At 58.0% G+C, this 23,305-nt stretch overlaps 3 protein-coding genes across 7 annotated transcripts in view; 1 reads left to right on the forward strand and 2 right to left on the reverse strand.

Moving 5' to 3' along the window:
- The window catches only part of NRBP1 (nuclear receptor binding protein 1), a 32,645-nt gene extending 32,137 nt beyond the window's left edge, over positions 1-508 (reverse strand). For both annotated transcript variants that reach the window (XM_032681962.1, XM_032681961.1), the window contains exons 1-2: positions 436-508; positions 15-237 (exon numbers count right to left, since the gene is read on the reverse strand). In XM_032681962.1, the coding sequence (XP_032537853.1) occupies positions 15-221 (207 nt within the window). In that variant the 5' untranslated portion in view covers positions 222-237; positions 436-508. The remainder of the gene's footprint in view (positions 1-14; positions 238-435) is intronic.
- Positions 509-681: 173 nt separating this feature from the next.
- On the forward strand, positions 682-17,047 carry PPM1G (protein phosphatase, Mg2+/Mn2+ dependent 1G). 2 transcript variants are annotated; one of them, XM_032681826.1, is made up of 10 exons: positions 682-705; positions 5,630-5,699; positions 10,634-10,719; positions 11,054-11,186; positions 12,514-12,983; positions 13,408-13,545; positions 14,292-14,526; positions 15,569-15,698; positions 15,832-15,934; positions 16,361-16,645. In XM_032681826.1, exons 2-10 carry the CDS (start codon positions 5,672-5,674, stop codon positions 16,553-16,555), a joined length of 1,518 nt encoding a protein of 505 aa, XP_032537717.1. In that variant the 5' UTR covers positions 682-705; positions 5,630-5,671; the 3' UTR covers positions 16,556-16,645. The 2 variants fall into 2 exon arrangements, with proteins under 2 accessions (XP_032537717.1, XP_032537716.1); XM_032681825.1 differs by lacking the exon at positions 682-705 and adding an exon at positions 1,077-1,196 and having other exon boundaries at positions 16,361-17,047.
- Positions 17,048-18,299: 1,252 nt separating this feature from the next.
- Positions 18,300-23,102, reverse strand: LOC116783870 (E3 ubiquitin-protein ligase RNF19B-like). Of its 3 annotated transcripts, none has more exons than XM_032681832.1 (10): positions 23,001-23,102; positions 22,705-22,793; positions 21,344-21,945; positions 20,788-20,966; positions 20,406-20,556; positions 19,937-20,099; positions 19,319-19,433; positions 19,066-19,200; positions 18,787-18,970; positions 18,300-18,656 (listed from the first exon to the last, which is right to left on the reverse strand). In XM_032681832.1, exons 3-10 carry the CDS (start codon positions 21,790-21,792, stop codon positions 18,497-18,499), a joined length of 1,536 nt encoding a protein of 511 aa, XP_032537723.1. In that variant the 5' UTR covers positions 21,793-21,945; positions 22,705-22,793; positions 23,001-23,102; the 3' UTR covers positions 18,300-18,496. The 3 variants fall into 3 exon arrangements, with proteins under 3 accessions (XP_032537723.1, XP_032537724.1, XP_032537725.1); XM_032681833.1 differs by having other exon boundaries at positions 22,423-22,793; positions 23,001-23,095; XM_032681834.1 differs by lacking the exon at positions 23,001-23,102 and having other exon boundaries at positions 20,406-20,551; positions 20,783-20,966; positions 22,705-22,868.
- Between the last annotated feature and the right edge of the window lie 203 nt (positions 23,103-23,305).

Here is a 23,305-nt window from a genome sequence, read left to right on the forward strand (position 1 = left end):
CCCCCGGCACTGACCTCCTCGCGGCGCTTCTGCCAGCGGCCGCACGGCGACTCTTCCAGGATCTCGGACTCGTCCTCGCTCTCCTCCTCCTCCTCCTCCTCCGGGGGCGCCGCGGAAGTCACCGGCGCAGACACCGAGGTCATCCCCGGGCCAGACGACGCGGGCTCCGGCTTGGGGTCCGAGCCACTGCTCGGCACCTGCTTGGACTCGCCTTCCGACATGTTACGGTCGCACACCCTGCGGGAGAGGCGCGGCCCGTGAAGCGCGGTGGGAGGCCAGGCCGGGCCCACCGGGCCGGACCGGGCCGGGCCGGGCCGGGCCGGGCCGCGCCCGCCGGGCCTGTCACCCGGGACCGCGCCCCGGGCCTAATGGCAGCGCCCGGCCGAGCCGGTGGTGGGCGCGGCGGGGGGCGAGGGGCGGGGGCCGCACACTTACCGGGCCTGCGGCACCTCCTGGCCCCGAGCGCGTCCCCGCCGCAACCGCCGCGCTGCGTAACGCGCCGGGAGGGGCGGGGCCTCCACGCAGCCAATCAGCGCCCGGAGCGCCGCGTCAGCGCCCGCCAATGGCCGGCGGGCGGGGCCCCGCGAGGAGTCGCAAGGCAGGGGGCGCTCTGTGGGCCGGGCCGGGAAGGACCGCGAGGGGGCGGGGCCGACCCGTGCGGCAGCCAATGGGAGCGCGATAAGGAGCCGCCAGCGCCGCTGATTGGTTGGTGTTCTCGGCAGAGCGCATATAATGCGCCAGGTGCGTGCGAGCCCCTCACTGGGGAAGGGACAGGTCTGGCACCGGTCCCTGGGAGGCCGCGCGGCTTCAGCCGGTATCGAGTCCCCTGTTCCCCCGAAGGAGCTACAAGGCAGCTCGAAGTCAGCGGCAACCCGTGTAGGCCGTCCTGAGGCGGAGCGGGCCGCGGTGCCGCTCTGGCTGCCTCTCTATGGTCCGCGCTTCCGGCGGCCGCGCTTCCGGCCGCGCGACTTCCGGTCGCCGCCCGCCGGTGCGAGGTCCTGCCACCCCCGCGCTCCGCCCGCGCCCCCCGGTCCGGTCCGGGCCGGTCGCCGCCGACCGAGGCCGTCGCGGCCGCAATGGGCGCCTACTTGTCGCAGCCCAACACGGTGAAGAGCTCCGGGGACGGCGCCGGGCTCGGGCCGCGCCCGCTGCACTTCGGGTTCAGCGCCATGCAGGGATGGCGCGTCTCCATGGAGGTGAGGGGCTGAGGGCGCCGGGGCTGGCGGGGCGGCGGCATTCGCCCCCAGCCCTCCTCGGGGTCCTGCACCGACAGGCCCCGACGGCGAGGGGGTCCGGGAACTGCCGAGGGCGAGGGAGGGATTCTGCCTCTACTGGTGCCGCCCCAGCCTTCCCCGAATGCCCTACGGTAGCCGCGTGTCCAGGCTCCCACGGGGAGAGACCCCCCCGTTCGCGGGGGCACGTGCGGCTGGAGAAATTCCCACGAGCAATAAGGAATTCAGGGTAAAAAGCCGAGGGAAGGAGCATTTAGTGCTTGGGGCAAAGCGCGGAGTGAAAGCAAGGTGGAAATCCTGAGGGAAAATGTCTGGGTTTCTCTCCTGAAATGAAACGTGAGTGTCTTGCTGTGCTCCTTCCCTGTTTTTATCTATTTCTAGGAAGATTTGTAGGAGGAATTCTGCTGGTTGCTCTCAGTCTCCTACAGCCAGTCCTGGCTTTGCTGGGCTCAGTGTGGGCAGATGAGTTACCCCCAGGCCCACACCTGGTTGAGGATCCAGGCATGTGCCCGCATTCCCCAGTGCAGGAGCTGCCCTGTGAAGCTGCTGTTTGGTCTGAGGGCACAGTGGGGCTGCTGACCCTGCAGGGCTGTGGGCCTCACACCCTCTGGGAGTACCAGTAATGTGCTGGCTCGTTTTCCCTTCTGGGCAGCCAACACACAGCTGAATTCAGGAAGAATTAACCTTGGTCTCTGGAGCCCCCCAAGTCTCACCTCTCAGTGTCTGGTTCGTGGCTCTGTGGCTGCTGAGGGGGGTGTCCCATTCAGGCTGTCAGGGGTTCATGAGCCCGTTGTCAGACACTTCACTGCTGGACTGGGGCAGCAGTACAGGTGACAAACCACTGACCAGGTGTTTCCTCCCTTCTGCATGTGAAACCCTGAGCTCTGGTTCTCAGGGTAGAAGGTGCAGAATTGGTGCTTTTGCTCTTGAGAGACACTCAGAGTAGGTGTGTGCTGAGCAGGCTGACAGTGTCCGAGCTGGTCCCTCCCACTGACCCTGCAGGGGGCAACTGGTGGCATAGGGACATTCCTGGAGCACTGAGATGTAATCTCAAAGGTGATTAGTGCGTGTGCAAGCGGCTGAACATGGGCAGGGCTCTGGCATCCCTGTGCCTGGAGCTGCAGCGTGTTCAGGAGCCAGCCTGGGACGAGGTTCTGACCTCACTCACTCCAGGGCTGTCACGAGTACCTGTGCAGAGGCTGGATGAGGGCCTGGGCTGCAGTTGTGGGTTCTGCACTACCCAACATCCCTGGCTTATCCCTGCTGGCAGAGGCAGTGCTGAGGCCCTTAGAGTGGTTTAGCTGAGTTGTCCCAAAAAAGAGCAGATGGCAGGAGCTGAACACACACAGCTGAGCAGTCCTGTCTCATTCTCTTGCATTCCAGTGTTCTGTGCTCCACTCTCTGTCATGTCTTGGTTTGTGTTTTTTCCTTTTCTTCACATTTATTTACACTTTTGCTTTTCTGCAAGGCTTGTAGAAAGTTATGAGCAAATGTTTGTACATAAGACTCTGGTTCTGTGTGTCAGTGAAGGCAGCCAGAGTGTGCAGGTGGTAGGGCACAAGCATTTTGGGTGGCATAAACTATGTAGAGGAGCTTTTTTTGCCTCTTAGGTTTTAGGAACTGCCAAGTGAGGTGGGTATACAGGGCTCTGAAGAAATACTCTAACTTAATCTGGAGAGGTTGCTTTGGGATTGAGGAAGTGTTTGGGGCAGATGAGGGACTCAAAGGATAACTTAGTTTTAACTCGTTTGCTCATTTCAACCGGATTGGATGTTTGACATTTCAAACACACTGTTTTTCATCAGTACTGCAGTAACCACCAAGGTGGCTGGGGAGACCCAGAATCCCACCTGGCTGGACAGCAGAGAGCTGGCTTTGGGAACTTCTGTGAGCTCTTGCTCGCCCTGAAGTGCACGAGGTCATGGTCACTCAGTCGCTGCAGTGAGCTGCCCGAGGCTGGAGGCTGGGCTGGAGGCTGATAACTACCAGCACACACTGGTCTCAGTGCTCAATGGCGTTGGCAATGCCAGGGCCTGGCTGTGCCCCACGTGCAGAGCCACCAGCAGCTGTGCTTGGAGTGGGGCAGATGGGCAGGGCCGAGCTCCTGTGCCACACACGGGGTTCGCTCGGGGCCGGGGCTGCTGCAGGGGGGTCAGTGAGGGGATAGGGCAGGCTGTAAGGGGGGCTCAGTGAGGGGACAGGGCAGGCTGTAAGGGGGGCTCAGTGAGGGGACAGGGCAGGCTGTAAGGGGGGCTCAGTGAGGGGACAGGGCAGGCTGTAAGGGGGGATCAGTGAGGGGTCAGGGCAGGCTGTAAGGGGGGATCAGTGAGGGGACAGGGCAGGCTGTAAGGGGGGCTCAGTGAGGGGTCAGGGCAGGCTGTAAGGGGGGCTCAGTGAGGGGACAGGGCAGGCTGTAAGGGGGGATCAGTGAGGGGTCAGGGCAGGCTGTAAGGGGGGATCAGTGAGGGGATAGGGCAGGCTGTAAGGGGGGCTCAGTGAGGGGACAGGGCAGGCTGTAAGGGGGGCTCAGTGAGGGGACAGGGTAGGCTGTAAGGGGGGCTCAGTGAGGGGACAGGGTAGGCTGTAAGGGGGGATCAGTGAGGGGTCAGGGCAGGCTGTAAGGGGGGCTCAGTGAGGGGTCAGGGCAGGCTGTAAGGGGGGCTCAGTGAGGGGACAGGGTAGGCTGTAAGGGGGGCTCAGTGAGGGGACAGGGTAGGCTGTAAGGGGGGATCAGTGAGGGGTCAGGGCAGGCTGTAAGGGGGGATCAGTGAGGGGACAGGGCAGGCTGTAAGGGGGGATCAGTGAGGGGACAGGGCAGGCTGTAAGGGGGGATCAGTGAGGGGACAGGGCAGGCTGTAAGGGGGGCTCAGTGAGGGGACAGGGCAGGCTGCAGGGGGGGTCAGTGAGGGGATAGGGCAGGGCAGGCTGCAGTGGGGGCTCAGCAAGGGCAGCACAGACCATTTTTGGTGCCAGTGCTGGGTTTCCTACCCAGCAGCATTTGCATTTCTTTAATTACACCACTGTTTGGTCACCTGGGACTCATCCCAGTTACTGTGCTGTGGGTTTGCTGTCTTCACTGGCTTCTGTGGATGCTCAGAAAAGTGAGTATGAAAATGCTGGTTCTTGGTTTATCCTTGTTTTCTTTTGTGCTCTCTCCAATGAGCTCTGGGGAAATTTCCTGCATTACCATTCAGAGTAATTTTTTCGTCTTGAACTCAGATTGTCACTTGCCTGTTCAGACACTTTTCATCCCGGTGCCAGCAATCCACTGCACAGAATGCTGCATGAACCCAGACCCTCTGTGTTACCATTTCCCTGAGCAGGGAATAGAGTTCTCTTTTTACAAGACTCTGGGACTCATGAGGGCAAGGAGTCCTATGTGAAAAACGAGAGGAGTTCAGTGGTTGCTGGGCTGTGATTGAGTGTAGCTCAGCATGTGTGTAATTTTTGGGATATGGAGGGCAGTATGGACACATCCCGAGATTTAAGCCAGATGTTGGAGTGAGCAGTGTTTTGGGGCAGCTGTAGCACGTTTAAGGTGATGAACCATGGCAAAAATCACGTTGCTGAACATATCACAGGATGGTTCCTGAACACGAGGGTGTGGGGTGCGGTGAGGTGGTGGGTGAGGGTTGGACTTGAAGGAATGTCATGAGATGAGCTGGGCAAGGGGAAGGCTTAGGAGGAAGGTTCAGCCCATCTGTCTGTTCCGGGCTCTGCACTGAAATAGCCAAGGTGGGATTGCTTACCTGTAGGTGAAGAGGTCAAGCACCTCTTCTGACTGTAAAATCGGGGTGCTGCCTCCCTCAAAGCCAGCTGTTCCAGAGAGACCTTGTGGAGAGAAGAGCTAAGCAATGTGTGTGGCTCATGTGTGGTTGACCTTTTGTGCTGGAGCGTGTCCAGAGATGGTAACGGAGCTGGGGAAGGGTCTGGAGCACAAACCTGATGAGGAGCTCCTGGGGAGGCTCAGCCTGGAGAAAAGGAGGCTCAGGGGGGACCTTCTCGCTCTCTGCAACTCCCTGACAGGAGGGGGGAGCTGGGGGGATTGGGCTCTGCTCCTAGGGAACAAGGGACAGGAGGAGAGGGAACGGCCTCCAGCTGTGCCAGGGGAGGGTCAGGTTGGATATTGGGAACAATTTCTTCATGGAAAGGTTTGTCTGCCTCTGGCACTGGCTGCCCAGGGCAGTGGTGGAGTCTCCATTCCTGGAGGGATTTAAAAGCCATGGGGATGTGGCACCTGGGGACATGTGACAGCACTGTGGCCTTGGCAGTGCTGGGGGAATGTTGGACTCAATGGTCTCAGAGGGCTTTTCCAACCCAAACAAATCTGTGGTTCTATGATTTTCTGTGGGTCTAATGCAATCCTTGTCATTCCAGACCTTTGCTCTCTCTTTCAGGATGCCCACAACTGCATTCCCGAGCTGGACAGTGAGACAGCCATGTTCTCCGTCTACGATGGACACGGAGGTAACTGTGCCCGCTGTGCTCTCTGCTGTCCTTCAGTGTGACCCCTCTGGGCTGTCCGTGCCTGCTGGGGCATCCATCCATCTCTAGGAATCCTGCTCCTTCCTGGGAAGCATTTTCCTTGATAGAGATCGTCGGTGGAGGTTCTGAATGTTTCTTAGGGGTCCTAGAAGGAAGGTCAGGGGCTGATCTGAAATTGAAATCAGATTTGCATTCTATCCTCTATGACTTTGGCTGTTTTCTTGGTGGATAAGCTGGACAGGAGAGTCACAGAAGGAAAGGTGGTAAGAAAAACCACCTGAGATGGGATCAGAGGTCTGAATGTAGGCAGTGTGTTCTGGTGGTTGCCACAGGAAAAAGTGGAAATCAGAACAGGAAGATCCATTCCCTGCTGTACCTGCCCAGCTCCCACTCCCCAGGTAAGGGTTCACTGAGCTGGAAGTTGCAGCCATTCCATCCTGCGGACATGTTGGAGCCTTCTCGATGACCTGTCTCTTCATGAATTTGTTTAATTGCATTTTAAACAGGTTTCTGTGTGTGGTGATTGTTTGCATTGTGCATTTTGTATAGAATTATTTGAAAAAGATGTGATTAAATCTGCTGCCTGATAATTTCACTGCAATATCTCTGACACGTATGAGGAATGAGTGAGTAATAACTCCGTAAGCACTTTTCACTTTTACCGTCTTGGACTTCAGGTCCTTTCTTTCAGTCAGAGAAGCCCTGGGCTTGTCTCTGCTCATACAGCTGAATATTGCTATTAAATATTGTTACTAATATTACAGAATTCCTTCTGCCAATATCACATGAAAGCACAAGATCCTGTTGTTAAATCTTGCAAATTATTTTAGTTTTGATCATCCTTAGTGATCCATCACGTTTTAATAACCTCTTTTCCTGATAATTTATGTAGATGTTGGTCAACATATCTCTTCAAGGAGTTCTCCCAGTGGCCCTCCTCCATTCTGAAAACTGCTCCTGTCCAACCTCGCTGCTTTTCCCATGGCAGCAGTGTGGGAAACATTTGATGATTTATTTGAAAGCCTTTTGAAAATCTGTATGGAGTAGATGAACTAAGCTGCCTGTTTTCTCCTGCTCATTTGCTCTGAAACACACTGGCCAGTTAGTGACCGTCCCTGCTGTGTATGTGTCCCTGAGTATTTAAAAGCCGTGTGTATTACAATTTGTCCTGTTTGCTGTGTTCCCCTGCCAGCTCTGCTGCTCTGGAGTGTTGTGAGCCCAGTTCCCCTACTCTGAGGCACTTCAGCGTATTTTTGGTGTGGTCTGTCTGCTTCTCATTTCTCTGATACGAAGCAGATTTCAGTGGAAGGTTACACAGTGTTGTTCATTATTTCCACTTGCCTTTAGACCTGAGATATCCTAAATTGCCAATTTGCAAATTACAGCTTAAGACCTTTTCTTGCAATAGTCCGTACTAAAAAGCTGAGTAGGCTGCTGGCGAGTAGCTCTTCCAAAGATGCTGTCTCAGCTGTAGAATGTATTTAATGCTCTTAAATTATTTTCCTCCTGAACTTTACCTTAGAGTGTGCAGAGATTCAAGTGGAGCAGTCACTGATATCCTGGAGAGTATCTTTGAGAACATGGGGATGGTGGGTTGGTGCTGAGAGGTAGAGTGACTAGGAAACAGGATGTGGGGATTCAGCAGCTACTCACCTCAGTGCAGCAACTCAGAAACCGTCTGTGTATGTCAGTCAAAAATAAAGATAAGGAACATCTACCATAAACAGGTCAAGAATGAATAGTATCAAACCATCTGTTCTCCTCTGAGCTCAGTATGTTGTTTTTTTCAGCTGCCAAGAAGGTCTATTCCACGTGTGGGGTTTTAGAGAGACTGTGGACACGCGTGACATTCCTGTTAGTGCAGGACATGAAGTGGTGTGTTTGGGGATTTTAAATACAACAGGGAACATTCAAGATAGGCATTGGGGAAAGGCATGGAATGGCAAAGCACAGGCATGGCTTTCTAACTCATATTTTAGGTTTCTAGTGGTTGAATCTCTACAGCTCTTCCTGGACCAACCTTATCAGGAAAGATACGGATATAGTTGAACCTGACTCTGAAGAACAGCTTTTGCCCATCTCTACTATTGTATGAGTTTATTGATACACTAGTTATTTAGTTTGAAACAATTTCTTAGGTCTCTCCCATGTAAGAGCTAGTTTTTTTGGTGGGAACCTTGCTAAGCTTTATTAGCTGCCAGTGCAAAAACTGAATTTAGCTTCTCTTATATACCTTGCTTATCTCTCAGCATGAAACTCTCCAGTAAGCTTCCTGCTTCAAATAGGTTGGGAAAAGTTTTTATTATTGTGTTATTTGAAAAAAGGGTGGGTTTGAGGGGTTTTTTCCTGTTAACTTTTTCCATTTCACTCAGCAATTTTTCTCTACGTTTCTCCACTGTGGACAAGACTTCTAGTGTTTGAAAGATGCTACTGGGTTGGTTTTTTGCCTTCCTCTGCTTCCTTTTTATGTGCCCTGGCCTCTCTTCCCCCACATCCTGGAGAATGATATTTGGGCACTCTGCCCCTTCAGTGGGGTTTCTGATCATTCTCTGTCACTATCTCCTTGTGCTTTAGCCTTTTAGCTCTTCCTTTTAATAACTGTCTTCATTGACACTTATCTTTGCATTGCTTGTCTGTCTTGGGCTTTATTTCTCTCTTTGCTATTTTTTTAAATAATTATTGTTATTATTACTGTTTTAACGTCCTCTGAACTCAAGGGTTTCCTCCCTTTTGCCCTTCCAATCCTCTCTGCCATACCACGAGGAGAGGTGGGTAGGCAAGCGGCCGGGCAGTGCTTAGTTGCCATCTGGGGTTAAACCATGAGAGTCCTTTCTTGGCACCCACTGTGGGTCTGGAAGGGTTGGAGCTAATAAGGGATTGAGCAGAGCATGTTAGAGGGGATTTATAGCTGTTAGCAGCTGCAGGTCACCACAGTGGTTCAGCTGTTCCCACTATCAGTTTACCTGACCCACGCTGTGATCTTTTTTGTGCTGTACCTGCTAAAGGCTGGTGTTGGCTCCTGCCTGTTGCTGGGCTCTGCAGTGATTAGTGGTGTTTGCCTGGGAGATCTGTTATTCAAACACTGACCTTGGGCCTAATCTGGCATTTGGGCTCTGCACTGAGGCCATCGCTGTCCTTCAGGTCCCGTCTCATGGAGACAATTAACAATTATTTACCTTCCTCCAAAAGGTTTTTGTGGAGGAAACACAGAATGGCCAGGGCCTCACCACCCTCACAGGCAAGACTTTCTTCCTAATATCCCATTTAACCCTCCCCTCTGTCAGTGTGAAGCCATTCACCCTTGTCCTGTTGCTCCAGGCCCTTGTCATAGGTCCTTTCCAGTGTTCCCAGGTCAAACCCAGTCTCTCTGTTCCCTGGGTCTGTACCATGGGATGCTTTGCAGCGCTGTGTAGCAGCAGCCGTTTGCTGTTTCCGTTCTCTGTCAATGGCCACTTGATCCCTTTTCCACAGGCACATTGGAAAAGTCCCTTGTCTGCTGTTTCTTTCTTTCTCCCAAATCTCCCCACGTCTCCAGTTCCCACTGTGTTCCCTCTGCCTCTCCCTTTGCTGAGCTGAGGGCTGCTGCTGCTTTGCCCTCAACTCCCTTGCTCCCCGTTCCTTCACAGAGCCTTGCTCCTGCCTGCATAACTTCTCATCATGCCCAGCTGCCTGCACAGCCTCTGTTGGGCTGGGAGAAGAGCAGGGAGCTGGGACATGCAGCGGCTGGTCCATCCTGTGAAAAACCATCTGTGTGAAAACTGTCCTGTAGCTCAAAGGCAAGGAGCACACATGGCTCTGGCTGTACCCATGTCCCCAGGGAAGCCCCAGGTGCAGGGAGGCTCTGGGGTGCTGTGTCCAGCTACCCACACTGCTGATTCTTTGCCTTGTGACAGGGAACAGCTGGTCCAGCAGAGCCTCAAGGATGCCCCTGGACCCTGCGGTGGGACCTGCAGCCTGCCCCGCTCCCCTCCCTCCTGTGCTGTCATTTCAGTTGTTTCTCAGTTTCTAGCTCTTAACTTTTGTTTCTCGTGAATGTGAGCCAGGTTCCTGTGTCCTACATCGTTCTTTGCCTCATATAAAAATCTCAGTGACTAGTCTGGTCTCTGACACTACTCTTTCTGGTCCCCGTTCAAGATAAAATAGAGAAATTCATGATCCCTCACTGTTTACTCTTTCTCCTCTCTTAATAGCACCTCCATGATCACAACAAATGCCTCCATGCCCTGTTCTATATGTGACACCATTAATTACTGAGCTGTAGAGGGAATTCTGGCTTCTCAGCTACTCTAGGGTGGGCACTTGGCTTGAGTTGTTGTTCCTCGGTCCCAGTTTACCCCTTGTGCTCTTGGCATGGTGCTCCTGCCAGCTACTGTTCGTTGTGCCGTGAACACACACATACCCCTTCCTGTACCAGGGTGGCTGCCCCACCTCCTGAAAGCCTCATCTCAAGCTGTGGGATCCCATTGCTGTTGGTGTGGAACACACACTAGTGCACAGAGCACTTTTTATGTGCTCGTTATCTTGATAACGCTCTGAGAGAGCCTACATTGATCAAAAGCTTCCTTTTTCTTCTGCTTGCACTGACATGTGAAAATAGAGGTGTCCAGGTAGCCTGGGCCTAAAGAGTCAGTCTGAATATCACATTGGGCCTAAGCTCGCTCTTGGTAAGCTCACAGCATTGACCACACCTGGAGCTCACTGAGGTTTGCCAGGGCCATCAGCATATCCTGCTGCTCTGGGGTGCTGCCCCTGGGAAGGTGTGAGTGGGACCCCCAGAGACAACTGCTGTGTCACCGTTCTGTGTCTGGGGCAGCTCTGGTTTGTGTCCTGGGATTTGCTTCCAGAGTTCAGTTGCTCCAAGAGCATGCTGTATCTGGGAGGATCAGCCTCTTTAAACGGTTTCTGCTCTTTTTCAGGAGAAGAAGTTGCCCTGTACTGCGCCAAGTACCTCCCTGAGATCATCAAAGATCAGAAGGCCTACAAGGAAGGCAAATTGCAAAAGGTAAGGAGCCAATTCTGCCCTGGAATGAGTGAGCACCAACGCGGGGAAAGCCCTTGTGTCAGTACCCAATGCCCTGTGCAGGTTGTCCAGGGAGGTAATGGAGGCTCCATCCTTGGAGCTGTTCAGAATGTGTCTGAATATGGTCCTGGGCAATCAGCTCTGGGCGTCCCTGCTGGAGCAGGGGGTTGGATCGGGAGAATCCCAGAGGTCCCTGCCAGCTGCAGCCATGCTGTGATTCTGTGTGGTGTGCATGCTGGAAGAGACAGGATTGCACAGCATGGCAATGCTTCTGTAGGGAAGTGGAGGCTGCCCACTCACGTCTGTTCACATGCAGGCCCTGGAAGATGCATTCTTGGCCATTGATGCCAAGCTCACCACCGAGGAGGTGATTAAGGAGCTCTCCCAAATGGCCGGGCGGCCCCAAGATGATGAAGATGAGAAAGAGAAAGTTGCTGATGAAGATGATGGTAAGTAAGTCAGCTGCCACCGAGCATACAAGGCTGCAGCTGCAGGGCAAGGACCAAGAGCAGCAGGGCCAGGTCTCCTTTGGCACAAGGTTTTCTGTCCCAGTTTCTCAGTCAAGTTTTGGCTGAGCTGAGCTGCCACACTTCAGCACTGTCCATGGCTTTGGACTGGTGCTGGGGGAGTCCAGATCCATTTGGGAGCTTAATGCTATGGATAACAAACCAGCTTGTCACCATTTTCCATAGGCCTTCCTCCACAGGGTGCAGGGTTGCAGGATGTGTCAGGAACTCTGAGCTGGGAAGTGGGCTGAGTTGTGGAAGGGAAATAATGTGGTGTGCAGCACTCTGCTCTCCCAGGCTGGTGGCAGCAGGTAGGACTGAAGTAGATTCTAGTCTCTTCACAAAAAAGCAAGTGTTCCACCAGCAAGTGATTGCCAGTCCCCAGAGCCAGACAGGAGGTGGTTCCTGGGGTGGAATTCTGTGGTGTTCTTGCTGTGTACCTTGTGACCAGTCTTGAGGCAGATGTAAGGCAGTACCGTCACCGTGAACACTGTGTTGGTCTGGAAACACTGAGTTAGTTTGTTGAACGTCATTCTCCAGCTGACAGGGATGAAGTAGGTGGTTGGTTGGTTGGGTTTTCTTTCTTTTTGTCCTGTGTTTTCAGGAGCATTTGGGATGTGGGTATGTGTTTTCCTTTTGGGATTAAATAGCAAAGCAAACTATAACTAAGGGGATGTCAGTAGGGAAGTGGTGGTCATTGGCTTATGGTTTAGGGAAGGTCATCCCATTTTCTGCCTAGTCCCACTTGGGAGATGCTGTGGTCACTGCCCAAAACTGTGCTCCCACCTGTTGCACCTGTCCAGGTGACAGCTGGTGAGGATCCCTGCAGTGTTTCAGGCCCATGGAGCAACTGCTCTCTTCTTGTCCTGCAGCATTACTGACCAAACCTGCTCATGGAAGCGGCGAGTCTGCTTGCCCGCAGCTCCCCAGGAGCCTGTGCTCAGGAAAGCAAGGCTCTACCCCCAGCCATGCAGCTGATGTGAAGGCTCTGTGCTGCTGTCAGTCAGCCAGGGAGCACTGGGGCTGGGGCACTGGGGGGACTGTCAGGCTGTGCCGTGGTCAGAGCTGTGGCCCTGCCATTTCCATCCTGCTCACCTGCAGCACCTGGGATGGCATGGGCCTGGCTGTGTGCTCACAGTGAGCCTGGGGAGCACTGCTGGAACTCTGCAGCAGCAGCCTTAGCCAGGGCAGCTCATCACTGGACCCAGCGTGGTGGGTATCCTGCTCTCTGAGCCTCTCTGTCCTCACCTCCTCTCCTGTCCATTTGCAGTGGATAATGAGGAAGCTGCTCTTCTGCACGAAGAAGCCACAATGACCATTGAGGAGCTTCTCACACGTTATGGACAAAACTGCAGCAAGAACCTCAAAGCCAAGTCCGTAGCTGCAGCTGGGGATAACACTGCGGAGGGGACAGGCAAGCAGCATGATGGGGAGTCAAATATGAATGGAGAGGCTGACCCAGGGGAGCTTCCTGACCACAAGGAGAGGAAGAACGGGAAGCCAGATGAAGAAATCACGGGTATTTCCTCCACCTCAGACAAAGCCAGCGCTGGAGGCAACAGCCCTGCTCTGCAGAAGCCTGAACTAGGCAAAGGTGACGAGGCCGTCACCTCTTCTACTGGGGAGGCCGGGCCCTCCTGCTCCTCCACGGGAAAGCCCCAGCGCACAACCAAATCCAAATTTTTTGAGGACAGTGAGGATGAGTCAGATGAGGTTGAGGAAGAGGAGGAAGACAGTGAGGTAGGAAACAGCACTGGGACAGAGTGGCCTTCTGGCTGGGCAGAATGCATTGCTTACGGTGGTACTTGAGAAGAGCCCCTGGCTCATCCTAGGTGTGTCCTAGGAGCAGGTGTTTCAGACTGATCCTTTGAGGCCATCCCATGGGAATATTTGGGATTGTTGAGCTAACCCTGAAGGACACACACTCTCATCCTGCAGCGGCCATAGCCAACAGCCCTGGGTCCTGCTGCATGCACCATCCCTTCATCCACTGCTGTAGTGACACCAGCTGCTCTGGTTGTAGCCATCAGGTGTGGGGGACATGTGCCAGGTCACCTCACACCTCTGGGGGAACTGACCATCAGTCCCCAGGATGGAGGGACCAGCAGGGGAGAGGGCACTGAGTGTCCTGTGTGAGTCCTGTGGTATCACTCCTTTCTTGTAGGAGTGCAGTGAGGATGAGGATGGTTACAGCAGCGAAGAAGCAGAGAATGAAGATGATGAAGATGATACTGAAGAATTAGAGGAGGATGAGGATGAAGAGGAGGAAATGTTGTTACCAGGCATGGAGGGGAAAGAGGAGGTACACCCTGTTCTTGTGTTCTGCAGCGTAGTGTGGAGCCAGGGGCACTTGGGAGACTCAGTAAGGGGTTGTTCCTGCTCAGGTGGGGACAGAACATCCCGTGTGCTCTCCTGGGGATGAGAGAGCTGCCAAAAGCCTGGGTTTATGCAAAGGCTGAGGGATGGGTAGACAAGGCTGATCCTGCTTCTGGGTGTGGGGTATGTGGAAATGCTGTGGGGCTGGTGTGGAGGGAGAGCATGGGGCAGGAACACATGGGCTCCACTGGCACTGCTGCTCCAGGGCACAGCATCGCTCCTCGCCAGGTCAGGGCTGCGGCTCCTCAGCCCTTGCAGTGCAGGCAGGTGGGCCAGGAACCCAGAGGTCATGTAAAGGGGACATGGCTTCCAAGGTGGCAATTTCTCCCTTTGGGGAGATAGCTTGGCTTGCAGTGACAATCTGCTTGAGCTGGGCTGGGGCTGGAATCAGCATGTTAGAGCAGGGGATATGGCAGGACATGTGGAACACCAGGCAGTCCTGACCCACTGAGCTTCATGAGGCTGAAATGGAGTTGTTGCCTGATCCTGACCCTCAGTGAACACCTTCCTGGTGTTTCACACTCCCTTGGGCTTTCTCCATCACTCTATGTGTGCTCATGGGGTGAGATGCAGCACCCTAGGGTCTGGGACACAGCTGAGGCTGGCTCCCTTAGTGACCCGACGTGGAGCCATAGAGGAAGGAATCTCACCGAGATCCCGTGTCTCTTGCAGCCCGGCTCGGACAGCGGGACCACCGCTGTCGTGGCGCTGATCCGGGGCAAGCAGCTGATCGTGGCCAACGCCGGGGACTCGCGCTGCGTCGTGTCGGAGGGCGGCAAGGCCGTCGACATGTCGTACGACCACAAGCCAGAGGACGAGGTGGAGCTGGCCAGGATAAAGAACGCTGGCGGCAAGGTCACCATGGACGGGAGGGTGAACGGCGGCCTCAACCTCTCCAGGGCCATCGGTGAGCAGGAGGGGGGATGCCGGCAGGCCTGGCCTCAGACAGCCGTGCTGCCAGCACTGCCAGCCACTGAGGTTATAGAACAGCTTTTAACCAGATGAGTAGAGCCTGTTCTTTATTTGGTGGGAGATTTCAGTCTAATTGGAGAAAATGGCCACGAAGCAGTTGGACACCAGTGGAAAGCAGCACCTAACACCTCCCAGGCTGTTGTGCCAGTAGCTGGCTTATCAAAAACCAGCTCATGTAAACTGTCCCAAAACCAGACTGCTGCCTTTGGAAACAGGACTTTTCCTGCTCTCTGTCTGTTGAGGGACCTTGATGTGTTGCTTCCTGGGGACCTGGCTTCATGGTAGTTTGAACCTACTTGGTCATCTGTACTTCTGCAGAAGGACCCAAACCATTGAAATCATTATCCTAGGGTAAAGAGATAAAAACATCTTTAGGATAGAGACAAGGAGTTTATCTAGGGAGACACTGGTATTCCCACCTGCTATTTTGTGGTGGCCCTGGAAGTCCCTTTGTAGGCTCTGATTCCTGATAAACTGCTAGCTGGAGCTGAGGATCAGTTTTCTCAAGTGAGCTTTGAATCATAGAATGAACCTTGGAATGGTTTGGATGGGATGGAACTTAAAGATCATCTTGTTCCAACCCCTGCTGCCATGGGCAGTGACACCTTGCACTAGGCTGGGTTGCTCCAAGCACCATCCAGCCTGGCCCAGAACACTTCCAGGGCTGGGGCAGCCACAGCCTCTCCAGAGGTGACAGGTGCTGTGTGCTGTTGGCCTGGTGTTGCCCCAGGAGGTGGGGAAGCAGCACTCGATTTGGGGTGAAGAGAGGCTGAGCTGGCCAAGGCCCCTCTTCCTTGGGCTAGCCAGAGCTGACACCTGGAACCTGCAGTGGTTCCTCTGCCTCATGGCCCACAGCCTGATCCCAGGCTGTGGGAGCACTGGCTGGATCCCACTGGGGCCTTGTTGTGGGGCAGTGCTGCTCCCTGTGCAGGGCAGGCAGCACTGCCCGTGCCCAGACATCCTCCTCCCCACCACAGGGGATCACTTCTACAAGCGGAACAAGAACCTCCCTCCAGAAGAGCAGATGATCTCTGCCTTGCCTGACATCAAAGTGCTGACAATAAACGATGACCACGACTTCATGGTCATTGCCTGTGATGGAATCTGGTGAGTGGTGAGGGAGCTGTTGTGCCTCTGGGGTATCGCTTCTCTGGTCTTTGGAGCTGGGCCTGGCGAAGGCCTGTTGGACACTGGCGTGTGTGCTCCCTTCGCCTGCTCTTCTGACCTCTCTGCTCTGCAGGAATGTGATGAGCAGCCAGGAAGTGGTGGATTTCATCCAGTCCAAGATCACTCAAAAGGATGAGAACGGAGTCCTGCGGCCGCTCTCCTCCATCGTAGAAGAGGTAAAATCCGGAGCTCTGCTGTTCCTGCAGCAGCACAGCATTTCTGTGTCCCAGCTCAGGACCTGGCTCTGCCCTCCTGCTCCCTCACATGGGCTCGTTCAGCACTCAGGGTGTCTGCAGCTCATGGGCTGCAATGGGCAGGATCAGAAACACCTCTGCAATGAGGCCCAGTTCCCTGGGCACCCAGGCCTGTGTCTGACCTCGGGGGTGCTGTCCAGCCGAAGGAGTTGCTGCCCACATTCAGAAACCTGGGGCTGCTGAGGCCATTTCTGTCCCTTCTCTGGTGGGAACAGCATTTAACTCATCCCACACGGCCCTGGCCTGGCACCACCTGAGCCACTGTCAGGTGTTTGAATGGGCCCAGTGCCTCAGAGTGGTCCCAGTGTGTGTCTGTGCTCTCTGCTGACTTGCTCTTTCCCTCCCCAGCTGCTGGATCAGTGCTTGGCTCCAGACACCTCAGGAGACGGCACCGGCTGCGATAACATGACCTGCATCATCATCAGCTTCAAACCCCGTAACACACACCCACCTGCTGAGAGCGGGAAGCGGAAACTGGGGGAGGTGGCGGCACCAGTGGAGGAGAACGGCGGGGACAGCACCAAGAAGGCCAAGCTGGAGTAGCGGGGCCTGCCCAGGGACTGGGCTGTGCTCACCAGACTCTCGTTTCTTACCCATGCTGAACTCAAGACTCCAAGTCTTGTCCTTTTTTTAGCCTTAGTAGAGGCCTTGTTTGTCCGTGTCCTGGTTGGGGGGTGGGGGGCGGGTCTGGTTAGCGAGGGCATGTCGCACTGTTCATCCGTAACCATTCCAAAGAGGGAGCGAGGACGGAGCTGCGCCCGGGAGCGCCACAGCGCAGAGCCCGGGTGAGGAGGAGGAGGAGGAGGATGTCCCCCCATTGTCTCCATGTGGTTGTTGCCATTTCTGTGCCTGTGAATTTCTGTTCAGAGGGAAGAACTTTTTCACTGTTGAGGTTTTTTTAATCTGCACCCAATTATTTAAGGCCCTTTCTGTTTTTATTTGTGAAACAATCTGGCGGTGGTGCTGAGGCCACGCCATGTTCGGTTGTACACTTTCAATCAATACTTTTTTCAAACTAAAAGACTGGAAAACACAGCTATGCTCCTGGTCCTTGGTTCTTTCCTGGAAGGGGACATGAGGAAGGTGGGGTGGGAAGGACATTTGTCCCTGGGGTCTTGGAGCACTGCAGGGCTTTGGCCTGTGGCTCCCGGTTCCCCCAGAATGGCTCTGCTGAGGATTCTCAGAGCAAGATCTGAGTCTCTGGAGACAGTCTGTGTCTGCTGAAGGAATGGAGGCACCAGTCACTCTGCTGAGCTCACCTGCTCTCAGCAGGCAGCACCCATCGAGCTGCACCTTCTGACAAGGTGCAGCAAGGGGCACCTCCCTGATGCACAGCTTGTACAAGGTGTGTCGATACCTGTGGCTGCTCCTGCAGGAGTGAAGTCCCTGGGCTGTAAAACACTGATGGAAAGGTGGGCTCTCCCTGTGCAGCAGAAAGAGCCACAGACTCGGCAAACTGCTGGAAAAGAAGAGCATCTGTGGTGAGCTGTTATTTCTTCTTTTCTTTTTTCTTTTACATGCAACTGGCCCCTTGCTGTCTGTTTCCTACACTTGCTCTTCCCCCCAGTCCCTCCTTTCCGCACAGCCCAGAGCAGTCCCACCTGCCCTGGGATCCCACAGGGAGCCACAAGCCCTGTGGGCAGCAGCCTGTTGCTGCTGGGGAGTCCCCCACTGCCCCCCTGGTCCTCAGGGGCTCTGACCGTCCTAAGGGCCCTCCCTGCACAGCTCCTGGGATCCTATGCTCCTCCATGTGAGCTGCCATGACAGAATCTGCCAGGCAGTCATAGCAGAAATCTAGAGTCTGTTCCCTGAGCAGCTGCAGCAGGTTAATGCAAACACCTGCAGCTCTAGGGGCCTTTGATGTGGCACAGGACCCACCACAGGGGGCAAGATTAGATGGGATGTTGGGAAGAAATTGTTCCCTGTGAGGATGGTGAGGCCATTGGCAGTTTGCCCAGAGAAGCTGTGGCTGCCCCATCCCTGGAAGTGTCCAAGGCCAGGTTGGACAGGGCTTGGACAACCTGGGATAGTGGAAGGTGTCACTGCCCATGGCAGGAGGGCAGAGAGGAGCTTTAAGGTCCTTTCCAACCCAAACCCTTCTGTCATTCTGTGACTGCCCAACTTTGAGCAGTAAAATGTCCGGAAGCAGCTTTTGCTCCCCAGGATGCTGCAGTGGAGTCAGAGTAGCCAGGCAGGACCCCACTGCCTGAGACTGTGCACCCCATGTGGCCCACGGTCCCCACCCACAGCCTGTGGCATTACCCCACTGTGCCACAGGAGACAGATGGACTCTTGGAAAGCAGCTTTATTTCCCAGTGGTGCCTCTGGGGATGGGGTGGTTGGGGCTGGCGCAGAAGTGCAGGATGTGGTCCACATCCACCCAGGACCCAGCTCTTGGGGCTGGGAGTGCCCACAGAGGAGGACTGGCTCTGCCACAGGAGGGCATCGGGCTTGTGTGTGGATCGAGGCTCTTCCCCAGCCCTCTCACTCCACAGGGACACCCACAGAACTACCCCTGTCACTGGTGGCTCCCAGGGAGTCCCCAGAGAGACTCTGCCCAGACAGGGCGCTGCTCAGGCTCTGCTGCCGGGCAGGACGCGGCACCGCTTCAACCGACACCTCCACCTCGATGGTGACGCCTTCCCTGTGGACAGACACCAGCCTGAGGGCAGCAGCCTGGAGGGGGACATCACCCGTCCCTGTGCAGCACGGTGGGCGCGAGGGCGGCTGTTCCCAAGGGATGTGTCAGCCCCCAGCACGGCCACCCTGCTCACCTGTCGGAGGCGTCCTGGCCCTCGCTCAGCATGCTCCCCGCCAGTGCCACCGTGCTGGCCGACTGGCTGTCCCATGCCAGCCTGGGGCGCTGGCTGTGGCTGCTGCTGGGGAGGGAGGCTGTGGGGTCTGGGGCTCCGTCCTCACCTGGCCTGGGGCTGGGCAGCACCGACCACAGCTCATTCACTGCAGGAGGGAGACAGCGCTGAGCACCCTGTTCCCAAGGACTGTTCCCTGCCAGAGCAGGGAGGGCACAGGCCAGGGCCAGGCACGGGACTCACGCTTGGCCAGGTTCTCCAGCTCTACCACACCAATGTCTCCAGGTGTGCGGCCACCCCCACAGCCCCAGCGGCTCCGGCACAGCGAGAGCACCACGGTCCCGTATACGTAGGTGAGCATCAGGGGCACACCAACACCTGTGGGTGGACAGGTAGTCACTGCCCCAGTGCCCCTGGTCCCAGACATCCCCTGAGGCCACTCCCCAGCCCCACTGCCCAGCGCAGGGCAGTGCCCTCAGCCCCAGCCTGCACTCACCCACGGTGATGGCTGTTATGATGGGGGACACAAAGAGAGAGAGAAGGACGCTGCTGGTGACAGAGAGGCACTGCTGGCACCCTGACAGGCTGCTCCGCCGGCTCTGGCCCAGCACCTGCAGGAGAAGACAGGTGAAGGGCTCTACAAAGACCTCACGGCCTCTTCCCAGCCTGGCAGAGCTCCAGTCACAACCGCAGCCACCTGGACACTCCCTCTCCTCAGGGACAGGCAGCCATGACTGCCCTGCCACCACAGCTCAGGTGTCCTTGCAACACCCCCCCAGGCCCCCAGAGCTCTTTTCCATTTCACCCACCCCAAACCCCACTCCCCAGGCTGAGCACACCCACACTGGCAGAGAGTGATGAGGGGAAGCGGAGGGTCCTGGCAAGGAGGGGTTGTGGCCAGTCAGGGGTGGCACAGGGACATGCTGAGGGGGGTCAGGGGTGGCACAGGGATGTGCTGTGGGCAGTCAGGGGTGGCACAGGGACATACTGAGGGCAGTCAGAGATGTGCTATGGGCAGCGGGGAGCACTGCAGGTCTGTCCTGGCCAGGGGCCATGGGCTGCAAGGCTCAGCAGGGAGCAGGGCCACAGGGAGTCCTAGACCTCCTGCCAGTACCTTCCTACCCATGTAGATGGGGATCCCAATGGTAATGACAGGGACAGCAACGCCCGCGACGAGGGAGATGACCATGGGTGCACCCAGCACCATGCCCAGCTGCCACAGGATCCTCCGGGTCCGCGACCACCGCCTCTTCCCCCAGAAAGTACAGCCAGAGGGGCTGTGGGGACAGAGCAGGGCTGGGCCAAGGCAGAGACCAGCAGAGACCAGCACAGCCCAACCCTGTGCTGGGGGACACCCGTGGGCCCACCGGGGAGCAGACAGCCAGGTTCCCCCAACCCTGAGCTCCAGTTGCCTCCTGGGAATGCCAACAGCTGGCTCCAGCCCTGCCAGACCGAGTGGCACAGACCACGCTGCTCCCCCCAGCCAGCCCCAAACCTGGGGCCAGGCCTGGCTGCCCCCATCCCAGCCCCCAAGCTCCTGTCAGGGCCCCCGCCCGGGGCAGCCCCCGTGGCCCCACGCTGACCTCAGGAAGTGCACGTCGGAGATCTCCCGCAGGCAGAGCCAGCAGAAGAGGCACCCGCAGACCGTGCAGTTCATGCGGTTGCAGCTCCCGTCGTTGATCTTCATGATGAAGGCGCTGCAGCGCGGACAGAGCTTGATGTCCTCAGCCTCAGCTGGGGGGGAGATGAGACAGGATGGAGGAGCAGGATGGGACACATCCTGTCCTAGGCTCCCCAAGTCCCACAAGTGCCAGAGTGCCACACCCCAGCCCGACTGGCACAGGGGCTACAAGCCTGAGGCAGCCAGCAGCCCCAGCTCCAGCAGACCCGCAGGCAGGAGGCACAGAGGCACCCCAGTGTGCCACACCCCAGCCCTGCTGCTCCCATCCTGTGCCAGGGCCTCACCGTGGGCTGAGTCCTCAGGTTGTGCCAGCTGTGCTGTGGGGGTGGCCAGTGGTGCTGGCACACAGGGGCCATCAGGGTGCCAGGGCTGCCGGCAGTGGTAGCAGAACTCGGTGCCACAGCCTTCGCGCCCACAGGTGAGGCGGGGACACTCGGCACAGCCGTGGGCGAGGACAGCGTAGCTGTGGGGAGAAGGCACTCAGAGCTGGCACAGCCAGGCTGGGCAGCGGCAGGTCCCAGCCCCGTGCTGAGCTGGAGCCGCAGCCCCGGCTCAGGGGCTCACCAGGGCCCTCACCAGCCCAGACTGCGGCGCAGCCCGCCCGGTCCAGCACCCACAGCCCTGCGGTTCACGAGCTGCCCGACGCAGCCAAGGGCACCAGCCCTGGCAGACAGGCTCTGGGGCCGGACAGGGACCGGACACATCCCTGCGCAGCCCAGCCCCGCGCGGGACCGAGTGACGAGGGACCGAGCCTGGGAAGGGCTCACGGGACGCCGATGCCGCGGGCAGGGGGCCCACGCCGCCCCTCCGCTGCCGCCCCCTCGCCGGGCCCGGCGGTACCTGCAGTCGGGCGCGGGGCACCACCGGGTGCCGGGGTCGGCCACCAGCAGCCGCCGCAGCAGGAACTCCTCGTACTTGTCGCGGAGGGCGGGCTCGGGCAGCAGCCGGCGCACGTCGGCGGTGGGGAGCGCGGCGGGGCAGTGCGGGCACGACACCAGCACGCGGCTCTCGCTGACGGCCAGGCGCAGGTACTGCTCCAGGCAGGCCCGGCACGAGCGGTGGGCGCAGCAGGCCAGCGTGGGAAAGGCCTCGGGGGGCTGGGGCAGCAGGCACAGAGGACACTCCTCCAGCACCCGGCCCTCGCCCGGGGGCAGCACCACGCGCGTCTCCTCAGCTTCCTCCGGCTCTGGCTCCGGCTCCGGCAGCGTCTCCCCCCGCACGGCCTGTGGCTTCCGCCCGAAGCAGCCCAGGAGCCAGCGGGGCCTGGGCACACGCGGGGGCCGCTCCATGGTGGCCCTGAGAGTGGCCGCCGGCTGCTGTCAGGCTACGGAGGGCAGCGGGGAGGTGCCGGCCCCGGCGTGGCCCCCATGGCCCGGCTCCTACTTGGGCCTCTCCACAGGTAGCGGCGGAACCATCCTCGGCTGCAGTCGATGCCACTCAGCCTGCGGAGGAACCGCTCCTGAGGGCGAGGCCCTGGGAACGGGCCCTCGCCACCCACGGGCCCCCGACAGTGCCCTGCCGACGGTCCCCGGGCCTGTCCTGCCCCATCCTGTCTCCTTCAGCTCAGCACCAAATTCCAGAGGCACAGGACTCCCAAATCCACGGGGTGGGGAAGACAGCAGTGCCACTGTGACAGCCAGCTCCTGCACGGGCAGCGTGACACACACCCCTTCCCGTCCCGGGGCTCTTCCCCAGCGTGAGACACGGCTGAAGCACCGACTTTCCCCTGGAGTGTCAAGGGACCCAAGACCCAGTTCAATGACCAGGAACCAGGTGATTCCAGCAGGGAGCCGAGCCTGTTTTCCCTTACTTAGAGCTCGGAGCCCATGGACGCACCACAACCCCTCCGCCAGCAGTGCCCGTCCCTCCCCTCGCTCCTTCCTCCTCTACACCCCAAAGCTGCCCCCTGCCCTCCCCACCTGGGCAGCATCGCTGCGTCCCACCGCCTCCTCAGCGTGCCCGCGGCAGCTCAGGCACAGGCGGAAGCGCCGGCACGGGAAGAGGGAGGGACCAGTGACCTCGGGGGGGACCGATCGGGAGTCCCATCACACCTGCCCCGCTGGCCCGAGTGCGGGGCTGCTCCACCTCTCCCCAGGGGATACAGCGCTGCCCGGGGACCGGGCGAGGGCAGAGCTCGGGGAAACGGGGCTGAAACGGGAGTTAAGGGGGGGAGGAGAGCGGGAGGCCGGCCGAGGCTGTACCTGTCAGCGGGGAATCATAGCTGGCGGCACGGCACGGCCACGGCTCCCCCGGGACGGCCACGGACCGACACATCCAGCGCCCCCGGGACCTGCAAAGGGCCGCAGCGGTCCGTGAGGGGGCCGAGCCGCGGCTCACACAGCCGGGGCCAGTGCTGCGGGCGCGGCCGGGCTGCGCCTCCGGCGCCGGTCGGAGCACGGCGGCACCGGGCAACCAGCGGCCCTTCGCCGCACGGGGCGGAACACAAAGCGCCGGGTGAGCCGCTCTGACCTCGCGGGGACACTGGCACGGGACTCACCGGGCTCTGCGCTCGGCGGCCAGCAAGGGGGGGGGGGCCGCAGCCGCCCCCGGAGGGGCACAGAGACCGTCACCGCCCGACCCGGTCCCGGAGACGCCCCCGCCTCCCGCCGCCCGGAAGGGGCGGAGCCGCCGCTGTCCCGCCCCGCCCCGATCCCCGCCCCCGCGGGCCCCGCCCGGCTGTTCCGCGGCCCGGCCGGCCCGGCGCGGTGCGGTGCCGGTGCCGGTGCCGCTCATGCCGCGGCCGCCGGGACGGACGGGGACGGGGGGCGGTGGCGGCCCCGCGCACGCGCACGCCCGGCTTCC

This window comes from Chiroxiphia lanceolata, chromosome 3 (assembly GCF_009829145.1).
Source record: "Chiroxiphia lanceolata isolate bChiLan1 chromosome 3, bChiLan1.pri, whole genome shotgun sequence".
Taxonomy (NCBI): Eukaryota; Metazoa; Chordata; class Aves; order Passeriformes; family Pipridae; genus Chiroxiphia; species Chiroxiphia lanceolata.